Below are 23,430 nucleotides of genomic sequence, written 5' to 3' on the forward strand. Positions count from 1 at the left end.
ACAATGACGGTCACTGCATCGCGCGCTTTCAACTGCGCTTCTGCGGCCATCTGGAATGCTCTGCCTTTCCGATATTAGGAAGCCACTTGAGCAATGCACTTTTTAAATCTAATTTGAAAACGAATTTCTGAAGAACTGCTTCTTGTGTTTAGTTTGTTGTCCTTTCCCCGCACGGTTGGCTACGTACGGTGCAAAATAAGTTCTACATACATACATCCCCACGGCAGAGAAGTGGCGGCAGTAGCTTGGCCTCACGACGCTTTGTCAGCTGCATAAGTGTCCGCTGGTAAGATGTTGTGAAAATAGATTTTAATACATGCATTCTGTGTGTGACCCTCGTACGTGAAACAGATTTGCCTTGTCAGAGAATTCCTATTGGCCGTTTTACGAAAACGTGGCGCCCTTCAAGGCTTTGGTGCCAGAGGCATGCAGGTTCATTTTGTAGCAAAACTGCTCTGTACTTTTTTATTTTCTCCAGTATTGGTGGTGCGAGTGCTTGTAATCCGGCAAATCGGAGGCGGCGGGGGGTTTTGGCTCGCACAGAGATGAGATGCCAAACTACTGCAGGGTTTACAGAGTGTCCGTTAAATAGCAGTACAGCAAGTGGGTTGATGACCGGGCCGGAAGCGATGTGTGTTTCCCAGCGAGAGCCCACGGTATAGAGAACACGAGACGCCATTTACTTAGATGGAAAACTTTACCACGTTTACTGTGTTTGTTTGTATTGTCTTTATGTAAATGTTTTTACTGAAAACAGGGAACTGCATTGGTGGTGGTGTACAAGGACATTAAAAACACTATCAGTGGAAAGATTCACTCCCTCGAGGAATTATGATTTTGTTGCAAATCAGCGTTGCGATTCACAAATCTTTATATAGTTATATATATATTTTACTTGTTTTGCTCCATGGTAGCGGCTCTGCTGTCTGCAGTGGTGTGATGTAAACCCATTACATAACAAAACAAATTTACAAACACCTACTTTTATTCTATGCTATTCAACACACGTGTTGTGAGCTTTAAGGATCTATATTTATTGATTAATTGATGCATCGCTCAACCCCTAGGGAAAAAAAAACACCTTAGCATTGTTGTCATTCCCGACTGCCTTTGTAGCAGAAAAGTTAAGTGCAGCCAACATTTGGGACAATGGCCTTTTTTCTCCTCCCTCGGTAAAGGTCAAGACCAAAATTGTTCACCTATTTATATATACCTATTATATGATATTAGTTGTAATAAGGCGGTGTTGCAGGGAGATATTGTGGGCTTCATCGAACCGTGTATCAAAATCCATTGTCGCACTGTGCTTAATTGCTCCCATGTCTGTACTTGCCGCCTTCACCGATAAGCACTGACCACACATGGTCTGGATAGCATGCGGAGGCCCTCATCCAGCAGTGGAATACCCGTGTACGCAAGGCAGCGTTTGTGAAGAAATTAATGAGGTGATTTCAGTTCATATATTGGGTTAAATCTGATAGTCTTGTGTTTTAATATTGAACAAGAATATTCAGGGTAAGGGTTTTCCAGTGGATACGTTTTAAACAGTATCCCCGTTTACTGGAAGTGGCAAGTCCAAGCATCTCAGCCATCACAAATAACATGTGGGCCTCTAAAAAATGCTGAACGTTCATGTAAAGTTAATCCATTTATTAAACCACTCCTGGAGGAAGACCGCCTCCCCTATGCCTTCCGGTCATGGGGTTTGCTTAATAATACTTCACCATGCCTCTTCGTTGCGTGTTGGTGACACGGCAGAGCTGAGGACCGGTTGAGATATCACTCGCTCACAGATGTTACCCATGGCTGGGAATCGAACTCGGCTAGCCAGGTTCATAGCGCGACATGCTAACCACTGCGCTAAGGTTCCTGCCCAGTACTTCCATTTCAGTTTTATACCCGTTTCAGACGTATAAGTATACATTTCACTGGCAGTTATCCTCAACGGAGGACATCTTCTCAGCTCGATTTGATTATTCGCCTTTGCGGTGTATTTTCAATAATGGCTGAGACGTGTATCAATGGCCAGAGTGAATGGGCGCTACGGTGGCGAGATGTTAACTCCCTCGCCTGGTGTGCAGGAGGTCGTGGGTTTGATCCCGACCATGATGCCTGTATATTTAGAGTTTGCGTGTTCTCCCCGTGGCCGCGTGGCTATTTCTCCGGGTCCTCCAGGTTTTCCCTCCACATTTAGAAACGTGCGTTTAGAGTATTAGCTGCTATACATTTCCACGTGATAAGCTACTGCCGGTGTGCTGAAGAAAGAATCAACAGCATTTTTAAAATTTGAGTACGACGTTTCGCTGATAATTACAATCAGCTTCATCAGCGAAACGTCGTACTACTCAAATTTAAAAAATGCTGTTGATTCTCTCTTCAGCACACCGGTGGGCTAAAGAAGTGAATTATTTTGTCCTTTGAAAAACGTGACACATTTTTTACTGTTTGGCCGTGTCAAGTGGTGGAGGGTTACGACACATTTATAAATAAGGCGATCTGACCCAAAAACCTATATTATGAATAATATTGGTCACGAAAGCCTACGTGTTAAAATAAGCTACTGCGTTGAGCAATCGTTTGTGGCCAGGTCGCTAATGAAAAAATAGCTATACAGTGCAGTGGGCTCACCTGGTAAAATAAAAACTGAGTTTTAAAAACATTGTTACAATGCCCCCCTTCCTCTCCCCATCTCTCCCCGCTCCTTTTTTTCTTATTTTAAACTGTGTTTTTCTTCCCCTATGGCCTCTCAGCTCCTATTTGAAAGGGCTTATTAACAACACTTAACAACCATTGCTATAAACACAAATGTCCCACTTTTGTGCTTGGTGCTAATTGTGCATAGAATTTCGGTGTTTCAGTGCCAGCGCCTTGTCGTCTTAAGCTCCCGGGTCACGTGACACCCTTGTTGAAGAGTGCTTCCTGCCGTTGTTTGTGCAAACGTGTTCACGCAGTCAGGTCTGCAGCAGTACTGGGTGGGCACACACAAAGACAAAGATCCCCCGTGTAGCCTTAACAGACTTGGTGAGTGCCGTTAGCGAGCACCTATGAGGGCCGGCACTGCACACGACGACAGGGTGGGTGGCCAACACCACGCCCGGCCGCCTTTGTTTCTTCCCCAGTGGCAATGTTTACACTTCGCACCAAGGACGTATTTTAGGCTGAGTCGACTTAGGGGAGGCCCAGGACCGGTTCAGATTGTTACCATGTGCAGGAATCGAACTGGGGTTGCCGGGTTGGTAGCGCAGCGGCGCTAACCGTTGCACTCATGCTCCCCACGCACGCGCTCGGTCACACTCCTGTGCTGCCACTGGTCATCAGTCAACGGTCAGTTCGTGTGCCACAGTACAAAGTAAACGCTGACGTCAGTCGCAATGGTTGCTTTTGTGGAGGACGCTCGAGCCTTGGTGGAAAATCGAATGCGGTGGTGCAGGCACTGACGCATGAGGTCGTAAAATGAGGATGGCTCAGGGTTACCACCCATCCTGGTTTTCTCAGGATCGTCCCCATGTTTAGATAGTTGACCGGTGAAATCTCTATGGCTTGCCAAATGTTTGTCAGTTGCATAATCATGATGTTAATAACAATCCACCGCTCAAGACAATGCATTTCCATGTGGTTCTAGCCCTCTTCTGGTATTGTGAGTTATTATTTTTCACATGATGTGTCCTCGCTTCTTTGTACCTTAGAGGAAAGACTCCTCAGTAGTCATCGCTGCAGCAGAGATGGTCTATTGGGCCTTACCGCCAGTCCTTTGACTGCTGGTGGTTAGACAGCTGATTCAAGCATGGCTGTGTGTTAAACATCACAACTTCGATTTTTGAACCGCCTAAATATAACCTTGTCTCAAGAAGCTCCACAGTGACAACATGGGCAACATAAGAAGAGTTGATTGCAGTAATTTTTATTGTTTGTATGTGTAGTGAGTCCAACTGAGTCGCAGACGCTCTCTTGGGAGCAACACTATTTATTAAGCAACTTCAACGTAACATCACACAATCTACACTCGGGTATCGAATGCCCATCTAACCACGCTACGGCAGAACGGTTCGCTATCCCGGCCCGGACCACAAGCTGGGTCCCGGGCCACGTGGCTTGAGGCTTCTTCTCCCCGACGTGGAGCTTCTTGACACCAGCACACGAAGAACCCCGAGCTCCTCACGGGGCCCCGTTATATCCTCTGGGGCTGGGGAAGGCTCCGCCCTTCGCCCCGCCCACCTTCTAGATCTCTCGAGCTCTTTCTCGAAGGCTTCCGAGAGCTCTTCTATACCACGTGACCGCCCAGCGGCCCCCGTCCACCGGTGGCCCCCCTCCAATATCACCCGGTCACGTGTCAGCAGGTTAACCGGCGTATCATGCCCCAACATAACCCTGGCTGGCTGACGCTCCCTCTCGCTCCCTCACCGGGAGCCCGCACCGCACACTGCTCGCGGTGCCTCCGCGCTGACCAGCGCTCACCCATGCCCCGCTAGGGTTGGTACTATGCCCTGTAAGCGGGCTACACATAATGTTAACACATTATCCGCCGTGGCTTCATAAGCCCGGCACCACACAGTGACAATCACAGTCACTACATATGTATGTTGAACTTCCTTCGTGTACCGTACATAGCCAACCGTGCTAATCAGAGGTGCGGGGGAAGGACAACAAACTAAACGCAAAAGCAGCAAGAGTGACGTCATCCCTCATCATCAAAATTACATCAAGTGATGGCACTTTTTGTGGGAAAAGCCACGAATGTGATGTCACGAAAGTCACAAAAGGGACAGCACTGTCGGTGATGTCATATTTTCAAGTGAAATCCCAAAATGCTACATCATCCACAGTCTATTATCAAGGCTGGATCTATTTCGGCTTAATCTGAAAATTGGGAACGCATCCCTAATGTACGTACGTAGGCGCCATCGTAAATTATCTGTGAGTGTGCAGTGGCCTAATCGCCGTTGCTTTTTTTTTTCTCGTTGCAATGGCTCGGCGATGGCTCGGCGGCCAAGCTGGTGCCTAATCGTAGGTGGATGCCTAAAATGGCTCCAGCTGGAAATGGCCCCAACCCCCCCCCACACTCCCTACGATATAGAAACAGTAACTCCCCCTGGGCAGCCTCTGAGATCCCAAAGGTTCACAACGAAAGCAGGCTGGAGATTATGTATGCAAATTATGGCACGCTGCCTTTATTTGACCACCTGCTGAAGAGCTGGTCCCACTTGCGCCGGTAAGCCGCAGTGCGTGGGGAATTGCGAGCGCACACCTCTCAGCTTCCTGCCAACTAATCTTGTGGCGTGGTGTGCGAGCCCGCACGAAGGACGTTGTGCTGTGTGCGATTGTGTGGCGGGGTGGAGAGGGGGGGAGGGCCTCTGTGGTGGTAGAGCGAGTGGCCCGCAATCAGACGGTTTCGAGTTCAAATCCTGGTTAGAGGTTGACTCGGCCCATCATCTTTCCGGGGTCGGTAAAATTGGCACTGCTTTGTGGGGAAGTCTACATTGGTTGCCCTATGTTCAGACTCGCTTCTGCCATCAGAAATGTACAATGTTCCCCACCGGCTCAGGGCTATAAGCAGGAGATGAGCGTTCCCTTAATGCCCATTTAAGGGAGGGAGGTGGAGAAAAGACCTGAGGTTCACACCGTTAATTAACTTAGCATGCACGATCGCGGTCATTGTGGTGATATGCATTATTACGCTACTCGGGTACCTGTCGTGGTAATCAGAGTTAGGCCGCTACTGCAGCCAGCGGCTGCTCACATGGTCCCTTCCAATTTTGATGAATATCTACTCTGTTCCTCCACCTGCGTCTGTCAGTCCTGCTCAAATTAGCCCGGCCATTTGTTCTGGTCTGACCTCTTTGGCATAATACAGCGGGCACGGGTGCGACTCGGTTCGTAGTGCGGGGCCTGCCAAGTATTTATTTCAGTGTCTGCACAACGGGAGCATTAGCGCACACGCATAACGCTGCAGTGGTTTGCACACCCCCCTCCTCTCTTTCTCTTCCACAAGTTCTGTTGATTTTAAAGCCACGAGGAGACAGTGGGACAGTGGCAATGCATTTTTGGTGTTTGCTTTCTTGCTGGAAGTGCTTTTGAGCAAGTTAAAATATAACTTTTGTTCCCTGTTCATCTCTGTCTACTCAGCCCCTTTGTTTATTATCTAACCAGTCATGATGACAATTGATAGGCATACATTTTTTTAAATGTGTAGTTTAACAAAAATATATACGACAATATTACTAGCGCTGGGAATAGACAAGTACATTGTACATGAAGGGTCGTGTTTCTAATAAGAATTGATCGCCCAAAGAGGCGTTGTTAGAGGCAGTTATTGTATTTTCTTTACCAATTGCATCATTGCTACTGGAATACAAATTTTCACTTCCATTGTCTCTTTCGTGGGACAAGTGAATTAAAGTAAACAAGCCAAAAAAACTGCTTTTGAAATCCGGACCTCTTGAAAAGCACGGGTTTTTCGTCGTTGGCGAGAATATCCTTGTGAATGTAGGTTACACGTGGGGATTGAACCGTGAGCTTATAGCAACAACCTCGTGCTGACCCCTGTCGAATTTGACCCCGTGTTACCACGTGACCCGGCGTGACCACATGGCGCACTTAGACACCGCTTAGCGCTCACGCACATCGAGATACATTAAGCAATTAACAATCCTCTTAATCTCTGTAGATTAATGGTTTAGTTCTTCAGTTGTAGGAGCAATTGGCAAAAAAGGTTTATGCAATTTAAAGGTTAATGTATATGCCATGTTCAGTATGTACAAGGCTAGGTATTTGAAGCTTTACCAGGATAACTAACACACGGTATAATTTGAGAAATATCATATCTAATAAAAACAAAGTGACGCATGGTTCATTGACGTTCAGTGTTATTAAGTTATATATCGATTTAAACATTGTTAGCTTGACACATAATTTGATTAGATGTTGCAGCACAGCACCATGGAGCAGTATGGCAGTGGCACGTTGGATATTACCTCGCCCATATTGCCCCTACCAGTTAGCAAGAGGGGCATAGCCAATCCCTGGGAATTGTTGGGTCCAAATCAGACCACAAATAACCATTGGGATTGCATTGGGAATTTTAAAGCATCACAAGCCACATCTACCAAAGTTGCGGAAACCAGCACACGGGTACAGTTCTAGAAAGGGGCAGCATTCCATAGCCATTGCCATCATCAGCCACTGTCGGATGATGGCCTGTCTGGCAGCATCCCTCCTCATCTTGTGGTGCAACAATCCATCTTGCACCTGCACGTGGGCTGTTTTCACCACTCCATTAGCAATGGTAGGCATCGTCTCAGGCGTGTTCTTTCCTTTGGCATTTGCTGTCACTTGTCTTTCCATCACCGGCCATCATCCCATCCTAGCGACCTATCCTTCCCCCCATCCCACTTGCTTCCTGAACAGTTAATGCAACGTGTCATTGATTGGTATCTCTAACTTTTGCATGTGTTCTCTCGTCCACATGGTCCACATGTACCTTTCCCAGTCTGTCAGTGTAATGCTTCTTTGTGCATTTTGCTGCTGCTTCTTGTTCTGTCATTGTCAGTGTTGCCAATGACGGGGTAGATGGGGGGGGAACCAAATAGAAACAAAACACCGAACTGGTCAAGTGTATCTCGTCCACTTAACACCTGACTACAACGATGAGGCCTGGTTCACAGATGCAAGGTTGCGGTGTTGAGCGGAGACATATGGCAACGCAAGGCGCTGCTAACGCAGGGGGGGACTTTTGTTACGGCGTTGGTGGCAAAATGTTGTGCTGGCATTGCAGGTTTCGGCTTTGCAGTACTACGCATCGCAGTGTAATTTCTCTATTTCAACCAGCCACTTCGATATTTGCACAGGTACCGAAACTTTTGAGATTCTTAATTTCCTCAACTCTTATCCGCTCCAACGGGAAGTGGGTACGCTGCAGTTGGTCAATCAGCAGTGGTTCTTGTGTGTTCGAGCAAAGTGTGGGTAACTCTCCCACCTCTTACAAGACGTCTGGCAAGCCTGGATGAGAGGCCAAAAAACTCTTCGAGAGCTTCCTCTCTCATTGAGGCCCTTCCACCAGCAGCGGCATGAGCAAGCAATTGCAGGGCTGCACCTTTTTTATAATCTAAAAACAAAACTTAACAGTACACTAAAGTACGTATCATACCTCTGCAATTGTAATTTTATGGTATTATGGTAAACGGTTTACTAAATGGAGATGGGCGTGGAATACCGCCAGCAGCTTTCTGTATTAAACTCAAATCCACACGGCGGAACTTGTCAAACCTGCTCGCTAAAAAATTCATATGCTGCAGAGAGTGTTGCATGCACACGCTGCTGCTATTTAAGGATCTCTTTCATTACTGTGCAGGCACAGCTGGGGGGTTCTGTACATTGTCCCTCAAGGCCCAATTTTTCCTTATATCAACAGACCACCATGGACAACAAATGGTAATTTGTCAACGAATACAACACAAATATAGTAATATGGAATAAACAGGTTTTTTGCTTTTTTAAGTGTCTTGGTCGTGTTTTATGATTAAGCCAGTGTAATATGCGTGCAATTTGCATCGAACTCTGGTCCTTGTGTGTTGGTAATTCTGTCGGCAGAGTATTTGTCTGACAAGTGAAAGCGCACGAGTTCAAAATCCTAGTCAGGGGTCAACTCGAACCCTCGTCCCTCCGTGGTCAACGAAGTAGCACCCCAATTGAAAGTCAATGGTGGTTATTCGACAGAAGGTTGACCCATTCTATGGGAATGTGGAATTTCTACGGCTCACTTGGAGCATCAAAATGAAGATAATAGTCACCTCAGTGCAGTGGCCCAGCCTGGTTGGCGTGGGCCCTGGTGCCAGCAATTAAGTGAGACAACTTTGGCGACCCCTCCCTCCCTTCCCTTCCCATCCCTTTCCCCTCCACCAACCCTCTTCACAGCCCTGCCTGTTGCCCCCCCTATAGCCCGCGTGGGCCTTGGTACAGTTACACCGCCTGCACGCTTGACAGCTACACCACTGCTGCCTCAATACTTATTTGGATATGGTGGCGGGGGAGGGGGCACTGACTCATTATGTGTATATATATTCTTTTAAGTGGAAACATGCAACCAAAGGGGAACAAAATTATAATCGGTTTTGCCCGAAGACACAGTAGCATGTGTGGAACCAGCAACGCACCCTGGGAGGAGAAGGCTGGGAGCGACAGCCAGGCTGCGGAGTTGCCCGTGGTAGGAGTGCATGCGCTGCCAAGAGGGGGGGCCCGGTGGCAGATGGGCATGGAGCTGCGGCTCCCGTTGGCGTTACATCTGTTCCGTCTGTCCCTGCGCGTTTTGGGTTCATGAGAAGCGATGCGTGCCGTCTGATGAAGCTTGCACTTTTTTCGGCGTGGGCGTTTGAGTCGACCTCCCCCCCCTCCCCAAGTGATGAGGTTGGAAGGTAATAATATTGTGGTAATTCGTTGCCAAAAAAACAACAAACCTCTCTTGGCTGAAATTGTTCAGTTTTAACGGGAGGGGAAGGGATGTTTAAATGACGGCAGTTGTCATCTCTGTTGATGGGCCTGAGCCAGTGCTGGATAATCCACGTTACTGTGATTGGATCAGAGTATACATCGGACAACCAATCCTTGACTTCCTTCAGAGGAGAACGCATTTCTTTTGACCTCGGTGAGATGACGGGCTCAGTCAACGCTAGTCTAGAATTATGAAAAGTAAATGAGGAAACACTTTTAAGTGAAGTTCTTTTGTCGCATGGTTTTACTCGCCTGCACATAGACTCTTTCACGAAGTATTGAAATCCACTGCTGGATGAAGGACTCCCCTTCATGCCGAAGATGCATCGGATCTCTGTACAGCACAGCCACGTAAACCAACGCCATAATATATTAGTAATTGCCTAAATGTCCGAGCGGCATATACAGTACCATTGTTTCGTGTTGTGCCCGCTTGCTCGCACGCACACAAACGGAAATGACTGTGGAGAAATCTCCCACCTGCACAGGCGGTAGCCTGAAGATCAAGATTATTTTACTTAGCCAGGTGAGAGCTCAAGAGACTGGGATAACTTCATTTGTAAGAGTGGTCTGGGCCGCCAAAATGACCAAAGCATAAAGTGCAACAACCAAGTAGATATCAAAGCAACAATCAAATATGAGTCAGAACACAAAAACACATTACAGAAGAAAATATAAAATACTGTTCAACATGAATGGATGTTACAATTGAATACATTTCCTTGTACGAAAGTTGGCTCCGACAAATAACTTTGAAAAATGTCCGGAGTCAAATAAAATTACATTTGCGCGGCAGACGGCTCAGTGGTAACACTCGAGCCTCAGAGTAATTACTAGGCCCTGGGTTCAGTTCCCTACTCGAGGCACCTTTTTCTGTGCGGCGTTTGTACGTTCTCCCCATGTTTTGCCTGGGTTTCCTCCGGGTTTGCTGCTGGTTTCCTCCCATAGCTTAAAAAAATGCGTACAATGTAATCGGCATTAGCCAAACATCCCAATGCTGAAATATCACCTGACTGAAAATTACTCTTTTGGGATTACACTGAGCAAAATTGCCTCCCACTGCAAGAAAACGTGGCTGAACCCCTCCCGTAAAAGAATATTTGGACTCGGTGAGGCTTTACTTTGTAAACAAGTGGAATAATAATAAAGTTACGAAAATGCCAAGAGAGGAAACTCGCTGATGTTGAAGTGATTGAGCCATTGATCGTGAAAAATGGGTTAACAAATGAGTGAACTGGGAAATGCCCAGATTTTTATAATAATACCATGCAATGTTTTTTTTTACGTTACGTAAATTAGAACAGCGCAAGAGCAGTGGTTAGATTTCTGGGCTGTGGACCTGGAAACCTGAATTCATTTCCTGGTGACGGCTAATATCAGTGGAAAATGATAACATCAGTGGTGAGGGATATCTAGACCGGTCCTGGGCTTGTCCCCTTCTCACCAACCCACACTGACCAGCGTGATGACCAAATAATTGCCACGATCGATCGACATGGCATGGGGAACCCTTCATGCAGCAGTGAATTTACACAGGGCTTTTAATTACTCTTCTAAGTTGTTTAACATGTAACTTATCTGATGGCTCCTTAAGCACTTATGTGCATGTAACAAATGAGATACACTGACATTCGATTTGGTTCATGATTATTATGATTTCTCATTTATTTTATTAAAATAAAGGCAAACCATTACCATATTTTTATCACTCCATAAAAGAAGTGCATCTGTTGTAGAAGTGAATTTTAAATAAGTGTCATATTTTGTAAAACATTTTATTTGCATGTTTGTATATTTTATCTACCCCCCCTCCCCCCCCAACAAATGTTAGCCGATGCTCAAATCGTCCGAAAGCTTGCCGACTTCGTCAGTCTTAGAACCGAACATTTGAAACCTGCTCGTGCTTGGATGGGTGACCACCATGCCTGCCAGGTTGTCAAACGCAGCCCTGGGGCTATTGTTGTTGTGGCAGTCGGCCACCAAGCGGAGGGGCCGTGCAATAAAATAAATTTATTGAAACGGCACCTCTCCGCTGGCATGTCTGTGGCTCCCCACTTTCCACCATACCTCCACTGATCTGCTGCCTAGTGAAGTTTTGTCAAATAACCCCCCCCCCTGATTTCGATCCCCTTTGGTGTGAAGGGGCCCCCTCACCCGGCACGAGAGGCCCGTGTATTTACATGTCCCCAGCCTGAAACCAACCTGTTGTTTCCTGTTTGTTTATACTGGAAAGTCGTCTCACACTGAATGGTCCGTTGACGTATTAACTTTGTTATTCCAGATGCTTTTATCGCTCCACCAGCAGTAAGTGTTTACGGCTTAACATATTTAGTCGCTGTTGATTCTGTCTCTTGACAGGTTTGATTTCTTCCTTTCTAAAGACAACCGGTTGCCAGTATGGAACAAAAGAGGCCTTTTGTGTCTTCCACTGGTCCCATAATCTCAGGCTGCTTCTTTGTAGAAAGTATAAACACCTATCAGATGCTGAGCCACAACAAAGGCCACGGCAGATGCCAGCTACTGTGCGATATATTTTTTTGTAGTGGTCACGGTTGAAGATTCTCTGCAAGGTGGACCTTTAAGGTCATTTTAATTGGCAAAGCTGGCGACAAAGAAACCGGTTAAACAGGGCAGACAATGGCGGAGATGGGGGATTCGTGCAATGGTGTCTCTGTAAAGACTTTTGTTATCTCGGTGACCTCTGAACACTGTATTTTAAATGTATCGTTAGCCGCTGTCGGCCTAATGTTGCCCATCGGTTTGCGAAGACGACCCATCTCCAGCTGGCTTTTGTGGTCGCGCCGTTTAGGTGTCTTTGGCGTCGGATATTTCGAAAATTGGACACCGCTGCCTCTTGCTGAACCAGTCCAAAATCTGGATTTTTCATGATCACGTTTAAGTGTTGGATTTCAGCGCTCTTGCGCCCAAGTGTGTACGAATACCTGCCACACGTTGGCCACAAGCGTATCCCTGGATCTCTTCTCTGACAGGGATGACTCTCCTTTCTCTATAAAGATACCGGTGGAATTCCCATCGCAAGTTCTGCAAATCTACTTGGGCATTTCATGTCGAGGTTAAGCTGACTCCATATTCAATGTTGCTTAAGCGGCTAGATTTCCTGTTTGTACGTTTAAATTGAGCGTCGTGTAACTTGTTGTTTTGTTGTCCCTCTGCTGTGGTAAGAATGGTTACGTTTTTAAATGCTCCATACTGTACTTGCTTGCAAGTGCGTGTGTGTGCATTTCATACACACGTTGTCATGTAATGCATTTATGTGAAAACACTTACTGTTTTTTTTTATGTGGCAATTGTGAGAAGTGTGTTGGGGAAATTCCTGCATTGTAAATAGAGGAAAACAATGGCAGGACAAGTTCGGCATTGGGTAACCACAGTCCATTGACCAAATGTAAAACAATTCCCACAGTTTAATTCGGAACAATGCATACTCGTGTTTCCAGATTAGTCTTCCAGGCCATTCATTTCTGACCCGCCCCCAACTGGACGTCTGTGAGAAAGAGCTTCGTAGCTCATCGTATTCCTCCACTCTAAATAAAGATTATGATTCTGCACAGAGACATCATTACATGTTGTAATAAATGGCTCTCAACTGATTCACAATGATGGAAATGTATTTCTTATCCTGGGTGTCCTTTTTAATCTCTCATTGTACGTAATTTAAGCTCATCCTAAAAAAGATTGAATTTTGTGTCGTATCGTTTGCTCATATTTTTCCCCGAGAACTAATCGACTAGTCAGCCATATTGCAATTTTTAAAAAATGTTTTTGTTATGACAACATGCCAGCCGGGCATACGATAAGAAAAATTTCAACAACAGGGTACAGAAAGAATCCACAGAGATCTATTGCAGCATGGCGAAACCACTTCGAAGGAGAAAATCCATATAGCTAAATAATATAATCAGCCACTTGGCCAACCAATCCAGTCAACCAGTAACCAAAACTCTTCTCGCAAGACCAATTAGTAAGTGTATTTGTGTTGTTGTTATTGTTAAAATCCAGTGTTGTCCAGTCATTTTGTCTGGCAGTTGCAAATCTGCACCGCCTGTTGGGCACGATGGGATGGGGGTGTAGAGGAGGGTCCGTTGCCCTGTGAGAGCTTCGGCTAAGCCGAGACCGTTCGCACGGACGAGCCGCGCGCCCCTCCAGCTTCCCAAGTGGGCGAGGGCTCGAGGCTGCAGCCCCAGCGATCCCAGCGGCCCCAGCGGGGGGGGCCTTCTTTTGCGGCACGGGACGCGTCCACGCACGCTGCTGCTCGCCGCTGTTCGACAGCTGACGTTGAGTGGCGCTCCCCTGCAGGGAGGCTCGGGGAGATAATGCGACCGTGTCTGGGCGCTCCAGCCGGCACCGCCGATGCCTCCGCTTGGCGTTCGCGTCTCGGCCGCCCCTGAATAAACCCAGGGCTCTCGGCGGTAGCGAAGTTGACGGTCTGAGCTCGGTCGCCAACGACTGCATTAAAAATATGCGTCATTAAAAGTGTGGTTTTTCACCGAATATGGAATATTACGCGGGCTGAATGTTTTCGCTTCGCGTGTGACTCTCTCTCTCCACGGGGCACGTGAGTGCGTTGCCCGTTTGGAAACAAGAGGCCCAGTTAAGCAACATTCGCACGCAGTAGTGCGATGCCTTTTTCTGTAGAAACTGTTCTCTGGTACGAGGTGGTGCGCTGCTCGCTGTGAGAGTTCGAGGTAAAAACTTTCCGTGCCTCATTCATTTCGGGAGAAAAATATAAATGTAACAAATGAAATGAAAAAAATATAAAATACGGCTCCCAAGAGGTGAGAAACTGGCAATTTAAAAAAAACTTTTAGTCAGGCAGTTGTTAGCTGTGGCTTGCATCTGTCTGCTTTGGTTTACACTCACAAAGCTGTAGCGTGTAGTTTATATTTACTGAAACAGTTAATTAGCAAGTTTGTGTGCAAACAGCTGCTGCAGTTAGCGTGCATTTGGGGGGGGGGGGGGTTCTTGTGTGCTTATATTTTTGCAGTTAAAAGTGAGCCGGGTGATATTATTTTTTACAATAAGTTCCTGATTTGTTATTTGGGCCCCCCCCCCCCGAAAACCTCCCGTCCGTGCTCTCCGGAGTTTTGAGGGCTGTTCTTTTGTAGCGCGTACCAGAAAGAAGTATTGTCATTGTACATCGAGGTTTCCCTTCCATGGTGAAACTGAGACTTTAAAAAAAATGTCACGTTACTTCATCCACTGAATGAATGAAAAAAAAAATTCTGCCTACATCGGGTAGTTTGTGCAATGTGCATGTACGGTATTTTGTCAATCCACTGCTAGATGAAAGCCTCTCCCAACAACACTTGGTCGTGGCAGTTGACTCTCAAAATATATTTATTTGTGTTACTCTATTGAATGAATTATTGCCATGCAGGATCACGATTTTTTTCAAGATTCAACTTTTTTTTTTTACACATTGTGATGAATGTAAGTGGCCTCTTGTGGTTGGAGGGGTCACGTGAGCTCATTACACACAGCATGAACGAAGTCAAATGCATTGACTCTTTCACACAAGGATTGCAAATGCATTGTGTGTATTATTTTTCCAGCTTAAGAATTGATTTGAATCAATGTATCATTGCTTGGGTAAAAGAGGGCAAGAAATCGCAACGCTCGATTGAACGTTGGCCGATTCTGACCTCTGCGAGATGAATGGAAAATTCCATGTTCTTATGGCAGGAACAAGTTATGCGCACGATAACCGCTGTTGACTTGCGGCCTGGAAAGCCTCATTCTCAAGGGAGAAAGGGCTGAGTCAACCCCCGAGAGAGGCAATTAAAAAAAAAACATTATTCGTATTTATTGCTACGTATTTATTATGTTGAATAAAACATTTACATATGGCAAACGCATTTAACGCCGATGAATAATGACGCACGATGCACTCGGTGGCACTTCTTGTAGCCCGTAATCCGTGGTCACATTGGAGGTCCAACATTGCAAACATGCATTGGTTAAAACCGTGGGCCGTCTTGACCTACATTGTGTTCTTTGCGGAGATGAAATGAAGAAGTTAGCTCGCGTGCGGGAGCCAGATGGATCATTACATCACGGGAACGTGAGAGATGGCGACGCCTTGGCGGGGCCTTCATCCAGCAGTGATTGATGATGGGTGATGTGTCTGTGAATTATCGTATGTGGTTAATGAATAAAAGTTGAGGTGCATGTTATAATCCCGTAGATATAGACGTGTGACCGGATTTGTATCTCTTCATTGACACTAGACACCATCTTGAGGATGCGTCTTACTTTTCGGAGCCTCTTATAATCTGGAGAATTCGGTAAATGCACATATCATAACCTCTCTTGACCCATGAATTTGGATCCCACTTACACATGATGCACTCGTGCTTGTTCATACCTGCAACATTTTACATATGCACAAGCACGCAAATGCATTTATGATTTGCAATTATGAGTCCAGCACATTATAATGCGCATGTACGGTTTGTATCCATAGCACGTACGCAGTGTGCCTAATGTACACGTGTGGTGCCGATGGATTCTCCCGTGATGATGCAATAGCCGTTAGGCTTTCAGGTTAGAGCACTTGGTCGAACAAGTTCCTTTGCAGCGCCACCACCACCACAGCGCAAAACCTACCGCCGTGTTACAAAATAGGACATCCATCATTTGTACTGTGGCGTGAATTTATTTACGTCTCGGCTCGTGCAAACTTGACCGACCCGTTCCTACCGAGATCCTTTTTCACACACAGCATGAACTTAAAGCGAAGCCCCTCCCCAAGTCACGGCCTCTTCGAAATCACCACTGGGCACGGCCCGTAGAATGCCTGTTTATTAATTTGGTTAACTGTTCACACTATTTAGCATGTACTTTATGTTTGCTTTTACTTGTCATTTCGATGACCCGGGTCGCTCGTGCAAACGAGACAATATACCTTTGTCTGTTGAGTTCTCAGCTGGTTCAACGGAATAAGCTTGAAACTTGATTTGAGCTCAAGATTTTTCTTTCCCCGAATCTGTGTAAATTCTCTTCACCTCTCTCGTCTGTGTGCTGCCAATACGCACTGCGGCGTAGAGTTAACAGGGTCAGGGAGGAACAGATGTTGATCTGATATCCTAATACTTGAATAACGTGCGTTGGACCCAAGTGCTTTCATGGGAATGTATATCATATAATTTGAGTTTAAATATCATCTATACGTGTCAATGTTTTGTACAGACACAGTGGGCATGTTTAATTTGTCGAGAGATGTTCAGCCAGTCGTAAGCAGAGCAATAAAGCAAGGGGCGTGTGAGGCTGGCCTTAAGCCGGGACCTGGAGTCGACAGCACGCACACATGGCTGTGGGAAAGGAGTTCCAGACTATGGGGTTAGCAGAGGAGGCTGAACGACACCGTACTGAGTGAAGATTAACTTGACTGGACACTTCCAATAGGAGAAGCCATGGTTGCTGGAACAGAGAGTGTACCAAATGGAGTGAAGTGAGATGAGAGGGGAGAAGTAGTACGAGTCACATCGAGAGGAGTAGATTGAGTAGAGAATGGAGAGCTGTGAGTATAGGGGAGTAGTGAGAGGGAAGTTACGAAGGGGTGTAGAGAGAGGGGAGAGGAATTTGACATGAAGTGGGACTGTCCAGTGTAGGATGTTGATTGCTGAGTGGGCGTGCCACTGGCTTAGAGTAGGAAGGCGTGAGCAGGCAGGTCCCATGGGGTTCTGTGGCTGCAGAATACAGCATGTGGCAGCACTCACATACACAGACGTGGCCTGATGGCCAACATTTAACACTAACTTCCTTGAAAGTGGAACTTTTTTTTAATTGGTGAAGGTATTTAATTTCACCCCAAGCGTCGTGCACGCTTTAACAGGAACCTTTGTTTGCGAGAGATTTTAGTTTGTAGGACAACGGCGAAGGGTTTCATGCCCTTAGAAACACTAGTCGGGTGATTGTATTTTTTTATACTGTACGCATTGTGTTACGTCTCCACACGTTGTCTGGTTGTTATTGTGTTACAATGGCACCTTTCGCCTGTTATATTTCACATGGGCCACATTCACATGGGCCACATTCACATGGGCCACAATCACGTGACCAGCGGGGGGAAATAGCCGCGAATACTGCCATGGTCCTTTCCGATTCCAGAAGCAGCCATTGCCAGTGTATGTAGTAAATGTCTCAACACGTAGCCACAAACAGCAGCAAGACAGTACAGCGAAATTCCAGAAATCCACGGCGATATGGGGATTGGTTTTTTCACGGATCTTATAATGCACGACACAGCGCGAATTATATTTTTCAAATCCACACTGAAAACTTGTGGATTTTGCTGACTTAAAAAAAACTTATAGCCCCAAGACTGCAACGATGTGCACATTATAGGAGTCTGCACCATGCATGACTAAATATTCCCAAGAATTTGCAAAACATTTGGTGATGGTTACATAAAAAAATATTTTCTGTAGCAGGTAAGTTCACGCTGCTCACTTCAAAGCACACTCCCTTATGTCTCGTTGCATCACCGTTTGCCTCTGAAACTCCACGTGTCTCTATGCTTCTCTGTGCATTAACAAAAAAATATCTCAGTTGCGGTGTGCTGTGAATTTTAGCAGGAATTAGTCACAACTCCAAAAATCAGCAAAAAATGTGCAGAGGTCGCAACTGCCTCCAAAAACCCAGAAATGTACGAAAGCTTGCGGATTGCTGAATTTCCCACGAACTGCAGGGGCGCCGCGACTTTGCGAATAGTTGGGAGTTTCACTCCTGTTTTATTACGTAAATGCAGAATCCCATTACAAGCCTGGGAGCGGATTCTTTTCCATTCTTCGCATTTAAGACTGATGTTGAGAAGGCAAATTCTACTGTATTTCAGCAAAGTTATTTGTAAAGCTGGATTTATTTATGTTTAAAGTTTGTCCTGGAAATAGAATCATCTGTTATTGTAACCTGGTAATGGAAGGGCACTCTGCATCTGGACAGGCATATTTTACTGTACTCATTTTTACTGTCCCCAAATGATGGCTCTAAAAACCAGCAAAAAGAAATGATGAAATGTAATGCATGCTCAGGAAGTTCACTGGGGGGTAGTGGAGGCAGGGGAATTTTTGCACTCTACACCCTCGGCACTGCCAACATTTTAACAACGCTAGATTTTTTTCGTTTGCGTTGCACAGCAGAGTACATTCAGCCACATTGCGCAATCGCACCCCGATGCTACATGGCACTGGTCAGGCTTTGGCGGTGGGGTACAGTTGATCATAGCCATCGATTAACCAACACACTACTACGACCATTTATTTTCCAGGTAAGGCCCACTGAACTATTGAGCTCTTTGTCAAGCGACCTGGCCACAAATGATAGGTTAACGAAGTGGCTTATCACGTGGAAATTTATAGCAGCCAAATACTCAACGCATGTTGATTCTAAATGTGGACGGAAACACTGGAAGGACCCGGAGAAAAATCCACGCGACCACGGGGAGAGAGACATACAAACGCCAAATACACAGCAGGTGTCAGGGTCGGGATGAAACCCATGACCTCCTGTATATCAGGTGAGGGAGTTAACATCTTGGCAAGTGAAAGGCATCACTCGCTATGTAGGACACTGCAAGAAGATTAGCGGCTCGAATGCTCTCACGGAATGGGTTGCAAGCTCGGCTGTGCGCACAAGCATCTGTCCAGTCATCGGCATCATCCCTCATTATTTTGGGTTTGGGAGGGTTCTTTAAAACGAGGAGAGTACTACTTTGTTGCGAAGCAACGGCGGTCTTGCACCGTGGATATGAAAGTTTGATCTACATTGCACCTGAATGCAACCGCATCCTAGGACAATGCACAGAAACAGCGGGCATATATATTATTTATGGAGAGAAGTTTGCAGTCGGTCATCGGCAGAGGGAAAAGACGAAGGTCTTGACCCTGCACTTGGACAGGGGGTGGACCGCGTCACCGCCCCATGTGTTTTTTGAGCATCAAGACACACACTTACTTCTCACTGACCTTGGATGAACAAACAAGTGCCCAAGATGTACGACCCATACAAAGGCCGATCCTTTTCAATTGAAACCTCTACGAAGAGGCCGAACGTAATTGAACGTTGGCCGCAGTTGGCGGGCGGAGGGCGGCACTTGCTTGGCCACACCGACTTTGACTATCGCAGATATGGAATAGGTCCACATGCCGGGGGTTCGGGGGGAGCAGGTCCAACGCCACTGTTTGCGATGCCCCGTAGTAGGTGTGTTTGTGCATAAACAGAGTACGCGACCCCCCAACCCCACCCCTGTCCTGCTCCACTATTGACCCCTTGGGGGGGACCCAAGAGCTACACATTACTACGGCGGCGGTGGCAGTCGAGCCCCACAGCGTTACACCCACCCGCATGCTCCACATTCGTTAATTAAGGATATTTGTGCGTGGAGGGCGGGGGGGGGGTATACGCGACAGAATTGTTGATTGGGTTATAAAGAAGGGTTCTGTGCAGCAATGCAGCTGCTCATTTGCTGCACGGCAGTGTTGTGAGTTGAGATCTCTTAACAGTGAACAGTTTAAACTCTTGAATTTACATCGAACACGAGCGGAACACGAGCGGCGGCGGCGCCAGTATTTGCGGCTTGCCGTGTCGCAGCGTTTGGAATGGGCGTCGAGGCTCTAGAATCTTCACGCCGTCCGTAACGGTGAAGAAGGGAATTTATTCTTTTCGTGTGGTGGAAGTGGGCGGTGGTGAGCGTGGGGGGAGGCTAGTGTGGTCGGGCAGGCGCGGGAGGGGGCAATCCAATTTGTAATTTGTACTCGCGCACGTTCTGTCAGCATATGTCGCACGTGAGGAGCAAAGCATGCGCAGTCAACTTTGTGTAAAATGGAGTCGCGGGCTAAGAGAGCCAGCTGCCGGGACATATGGGCGCAGCGGAGTGGTTGAGCTCCGGCTGGGGATGGCTCGTCCGCGTGGGTGGTTTGTGTCCCAGCAGCAGCGGTTCATGTTTTGCACGTGTGTGCGTTACAACTCGTACGAGTTAATTTATTTACAGCAGCTGACAACGTGGTGTTTATTTGGATGCTGCTGTGAGTCTTAATGGGAAGTTGAAACAACGGTGCAAGTTTCTAAAATCCACCGGCCCCTACACCCTCCCTGTGTCAGCCCAGAAATATATTCCTGATTGTATTTTTCTGTTGTTTGATCGTGCCTATTAAACTCTTCCATCAATATGTCATGGATCAGGCGTGTACACATGCATTCATAGATGTGTAATAGTTATGCTCCGTGACTGAACACTACAGTACTCAGGGGTGCAGCAAGTGGTACAGTGGTTAGCGTAATGCGTTCTGAACTCGGTGAGCCGAGTTCGATTCACTCCCGTGCTTAACATCAACGGCAACGGATATCCGAACCAGTCCTTTTTACCAGGTCGCAGTGACCAGCATGGTGAAGTATGTTCAAGCAACCCCTGTAGTGGACAAGAAGTGTGGAGGTCTTGGTCCTTCAGTGGATTGACAAAGCGATGTAAATTTTTCATGCAACGTAATCCTCGGTGCGTGGTGACATTATGTAGTGCCTATACAGGGCGCTTCAATTTTTTTAAACACTTTTTATGGGACTATCGTAACGTACAAACAACACTTGTTCGCCATCATTGTCAACACGTGCCTGGAATTTTCTCCGGGTTGTCTCCAGAGCCCAGAGGCACATTTCTTATTGTTGCAAATTCTCAAAAGTGTTACCATTTTTTTAAGCACCCTGTATAAACATCCAAAGGTTTTTACCACTTTCTTTGTTCGAGGAAAGTCTTCCAGCTTTCTGAGCTTAACCTGTGCTTGGGTCCTAATCATTTACAAATATTCCCAGAGCTATGCCCACTATGTCTGAGCCAAGCGCCGAGTTCTCATCTTCATGGTATTGTCTCCCATTGTTCCCGAATACCACCGGTCACTTTGACTGCATTCGGAGCTCATAATCTTGCCCGTGCGCATGTGTGTGCACACATGCTAACATGATTGTATGCGTGTGTGCGTTTGCGCCTGTGCTGTTTGCGTGTGTGTGTGTGTGTGTCGCGTGTTTGCGTCTGCGTATGCCTGTGTGTCTGTGTGTGTGTATCTCCTGCGTTGTCTCGTGTCGCATGCATTGTGTGCATTCGTGCGTTCCGCTATCCTCGCGCTCGTTGCTGGAGCAGAGAAGGCGACGGCTCGCACCCCTGAGATCCAGCAGTCGGACGTTTCGTCCTAGCAGGCAGACCCTCATCGACAAGGACTCCCTGGGCCCGCTGCTGCTCGAGGTACCTGACCTCTCATAGCTCTTGAGCTAGTTTCATGTCGGTGATGTCTCGTCGACGATGCGTTTCGATGAAAGAACGTGGCAGCCTAAGAGTTGTGTGTGTGTGTAGTGCGGCGGTTAGCGCACTGCGCTACGAACCCAGCGTACCGAGTTGGATTCCCACTCACGGCCAGCATCAGTCGTGAATATTTTAACTGGTTCTGGGCCTCCCCTAGGCCGACTCGGTCTCAATCGAGTACCCGGTGCGATATGTAAACATCGCCAGGCAGCCGGGTGTGGTTCCTGGCCATCCCATCCCCTCATGTGACCGTGCCGGCCTTCATAGGTGATGCTACTTCGCTGACAGCACTTGTCCCCAAAAGTCTGTTATGGCTACACGGGGGGGGATCTTTGTACTTCTCTCTGCGAATGACCGCACCTGGCGTGCATTTGTGTGCAGGCGCTGGACGGCTTCTTCTTCGTTGTAAACCGCGAGGGCAACATCGTGTTCGTGTCGGAGAACGTGAAGAACTACCTGAAGTACAACCAGGATGAGCTGATGAACAAGAGCGTCTACAACATCCTGCACGTAGGCGACCACGCCAACTTCATTCGCAACCTCCTGCCCAAGTCGCTCGGTGAGATGTGCGATGAGACGGTTGAACGTGAGAGTGCACCCCCCCCCCCTCCCTTTTTAGGGTTATGGTTGTGTCTTTCATGTTGGCATTTCCAATCCTTCATCACTTGCGGCTGTCAAATGTCAGCGTTTGAGACCTCGCGCGCTTCACTCTGCAGCACATCGCCCATTGACTTGCCGTCAGAATGTGATATGTTAAAATCCCCGATAAGTTCAAATCCCGACAAGGGATCGCCTCGGACATCACCCCTCCAGGGTTGATAAAATGAATACTGTTTCATGGAAAAGTCTAAACTGTGTCTGGACATGGGGTAAAAGTTGGACCCTGCCACATTATCAGCAGTCATTATCTTTCCGCTACCAGATTTAGACATGTCCTCTTCTTCCTTCACATTCTTGCGATGTCGAAATCCATACTCCTATAGTCCCAACGGATATAGGAATGTGTAATTTCCACCACTCCGACGCTCATTTGAGCATGGAAACACTTTGCTTTTTGGCTTTGCTGAAACATATTCACAGCACTGGCTGGCATACCGCATGTGAAGGCCTCCAAAGTTGCTTCGCTTTTAGGCACCTTTCCTCCAATGGCTCAGGAGATGCAAACCCTCATACTTTTCACGTGCCGCTGTTTCTCGCTCTTTGCGCGAGGGTGGCGTTGCCTTCCGCTGTTTACACACCCCAGGAGCGCCGTGTCTGCCGCACGGCGCTCCTGGCCAGGGTTCAACTTGGGCAGTGCGGCGTCTCTTGCACGCAACCGCTCCCGCTCAGGGTCCCTGCCCCCACAGGCATCCCAATGTGATGTTTTTTTCACCACCGCGGAGCAAACAATGTGGTTCGCACAGACAAAGTGGAACGTTGTCTTCGCGAGCGGGTTAAAAGTGGAAAAACTTTTTTTGTAAATATTATAGAAAGTCTCGTAGACGGCATAATTCAAAAGGCGGTTAATATTCTGCGGATGGTAAGTGGTTCGTCGGTAGGATGGAGCCCCCCAAGGCATGGTGACAATTTGGCCTCGTGCCTGGAGCTCGGAGAGCTGTGGGTATGTGTGCACGGCACGCTTGTCTGCCTGCTCAGTT

At 47.1% G+C, this 23,430-nt stretch overlaps 1 protein-coding gene across 1 annotated transcript in view; it reads left to right on the forward strand.

Annotated features, from left to right (window-relative positions):
• LOC133347554 (nuclear receptor coactivator 3-like) overlaps nucleotides 1-23,430 on the forward strand; it is a 178,022-nt gene that overhangs the window by 121,352 nt on the left and 33,240 nt on the right. Inside the window, 3 exon segments of the mRNA XM_061559918.1 lie at nucleotides 21,635-21,684; nucleotides 21,686-21,736; nucleotides 22,175-22,352. Coding sequence (XP_061415902.1) covers nucleotides 21,635-21,684; nucleotides 21,686-21,736; nucleotides 22,175-22,352 — 279 coding nt within the window.

The sequence above is a fragment of the Lethenteron reissneri genome, chromosome 26 (genome assembly GCF_015708825.2).
Source record: "Lethenteron reissneri isolate LAM-NWPU_2019-01 chromosome 26, ASM1570882v1, whole genome shotgun sequence".
In the NCBI taxonomy this organism is placed as follows: Eukaryota; Metazoa; Chordata; class Hyperoartia; order Petromyzontiformes; family Petromyzontidae; genus Lethenteron; species Lethenteron reissneri.